Genomic DNA, 2500 nt, shown 5'->3' with positions numbered 1-2500 from the left:
GCAGGCAAGTTAATTTATACATTCCCACAGTCATAAATGAATTTAACGGATGCTGTTAGTCTGTATAATTAACATGCAACATTAACCAGGCAACATTAGATAGTCTAGTCTAACCTTTTTCTTAATCACTATCATGTATTGTTTTTTTATGGGTTGTCCTAAAAATGGAGTTCATTCTAAAAAATCCTCGTTTGTTTACGTCATATAGTAACCTCTAGTGCGACACTGTATCAGCCAGTCAGTTTCTTCGCGGCAGTGGACGAGGTAAGAAGCCACATGCTGTTGTCCCCATGGATGGCCCTTTCACTTTGGTTGTATGGTCGAAAATCCCTATTACAACGGTTGAAGGATGGGTCGTACGTTGCTCCGAGTCTGCTGATGTAAGGAATGGTGGGAGGGATGGGATTTTAACATGCAAATCATGGGGAAAGTAATAAGAACATAAAATGTCTTTGTTCTCCCTATCCACTTGTGTTTATGCATTTAGATATATGTCTATCTATCTACCTATATATATCTGTCTTTTCAGCTGTATTTACCAATATTTACCAGTATCTCTATCAATTCATATCGCTATATATCCATCAATATCTATCTCAATTTAAATCAGTACACAGTAATGCCACCAACCTATATATAGTTTTTTAGTCGCAAATGAAACACATGGCAGAGGAAATGCGGGACGTCATGGGGTAAGCCCACCTCAGCTCCTCGACGGTAGAGTTTGGGTTAACGGATGTTTGCCGAGTCGAGGTTGAGACGCCAAGGTGAACGCGCCGAAACTGTACAATCATGTTTGCCGAATCGAGATGGAGTAGACAGTTTATTTAATTTCTGACTGTTTTTTTCATTCTTATTTTTATTTTGAATGATTTTTTTTTCTTTTCTTTTTTGTTTTTTTTTCTTTATCTCTTTCTTTTTGAGGGTATGGGATCGTAAGGGAGAGAAGGGTAGTGTATGACGTATTGATATTGTGTTTCCGTCTGCATGTAAGGTGGTGTGCTGGTGGGGGAAGGGGGGTGAAGTGAGTGCCTGTGCGTATGAATGTGTACACGTGCATGCATGAGTGTGTGTGTGCGTATCCGTGTGTGTGTGTGTGTGTGTGTGTGTGTGTGTGTGTGTGTGTGTGTGTGTGTGTGTGTGTGTGTGTGTGTGTGTGTGTAAGAAATTAAATTATATACTGAACTTTGTTTATATAAAAAAAAAAAAACTAGACAAAGACCGACGGAGAGAGAAAACGGAGAAAGTTCATGTGCATACTCTTCACGCATCGCCTTCTCTTCCATTTTCAGAATAAGAATAGGGGCCACAATGAGCGAGGACAAAGCAGAAGCGAAGAAGAGCGGCGAGGACACAGTCGCCATCACGACCTACGACGACCTCAACGACCTCGCAGGATCACAGGACATAAGGACGCTTCTTATCCTCGTCTTGATCTCCTTCGGTGCGTGCGACTTCGAATTTCTGATTCTTGTCTTCCTTCGTTTTATTCTCCAGTGTCTTGTCTCGTCTGCTTTGTGTTTATTTTGTGTTTGTTGTTGTTTCTATGTATACGTAAATAGTGCAATTTTTACGTAACTGTGGCTTCTTTGCAAACTGACCTTCTTTGCAAACTGCAAATGGCCGATTCCACTGTGACCTATAACATATACATTTGTTTATGATTTCCCTCTTTAGCTTTTATTAACTGATGTGCTATTAGAGAAATGAGATGCTTTAATTAACTCGAATTAGCAATACCAGGAATAGACGAATTAGTACGGATTTCATCTTTATTAGTCATCAGCATTTCAGTGTTAATAGCATCCAAACGGCTTGAGCCCTTAGTAGTTATAGAGTAATTTATTCTCCAATAATTTTATTGTCTTCACTTCCTGAAGTATACTTAGTTGTATGCTTGTATTCGATGTAGTTATTAAAATGTTCTCTCTCCATCTTTGTCATGCTTAAAAGAGTATTTTTTTACACTGGAATTAGGGTCCAAGGCTGTTTCATGTCAATCTCTCATATGCTATACCCTTTTTATGCATGATATCACCCTGTAATAAGTACCATCGTTACTGAAATTAACTCAGCAATTCATGGTAAATAACTTCCATAAAATTTATATGAAAACACAAACTCAAGTGATTGATGTATTTATTTCAGGAACATTTATCAACCCACTCCAGACAATTAATTACCAGTTCTTGGGTGCCACTCCGGATTATTGGTGCCACGTACCCCCTCTGGTGGATGCCAACTGGACTCAAGACCAGATCTTAAGTCTAGCTATTCCCAATGGGTAAGAAAAGTGCTCCTGTGTCATTATTTCTTCTTAGCATAGCGTTAAGATAGTGAGAAGTCGTTATATCTTAAGGCGACATGAATAATATTCTAGATTAGAGGAATCTTGAGTTTCAGTAGCCTGCTTACCTGATTAAGTATTCTCTGGAACTTGCCTTCAGTTTAATAACATCGTAATTGCTGTCTCTCAACTAGGAATAGCAGTAGTCAGCAT

At 38.9% G+C, this 2500-nt stretch overlaps 1 protein-coding gene across 1 annotated transcript in view; it reads left to right on the top strand.

The window, feature by feature from the left end:
• The first annotated feature begins 1287 nt into the window (after positions 1 to 1287).
• LOC125043245 (organic cation transporter protein-like) overlaps positions 1288 to 2500 on the top strand; it is an 8380-nt gene continuing 7167 nt past the window's right edge. Inside the window, exons 1-3 of the mRNA XM_047639252.1 lie at positions 1288 to 1444; positions 2149 to 2284; positions 2482 to 2500. The exon at positions 2482 to 2500 is cut by the window's right edge and continues 171 nt beyond it. Of these exons, the coding sequence (XP_047495208.1) occupies positions 1312 to 1444; positions 2149 to 2284; positions 2482 to 2500 (288 nt within the window). The 5' untranslated portion in view covers positions 1288 to 1311. The remainder of the gene's footprint in view (positions 1445 to 2148; positions 2285 to 2481) is intronic.

Source organism: Penaeus chinensis, chromosome 33, assembly GCF_019202785.1.
Source record: "Penaeus chinensis breed Huanghai No. 1 chromosome 33, ASM1920278v2, whole genome shotgun sequence".
Taxonomy (NCBI): Eukaryota; Metazoa; Arthropoda; class Malacostraca; order Decapoda; family Penaeidae; genus Penaeus; species Penaeus chinensis.
Note: the sequence above shows the minus strand (reverse complement) of the source record. Positions and strands in the feature narration are given on the sequence as shown.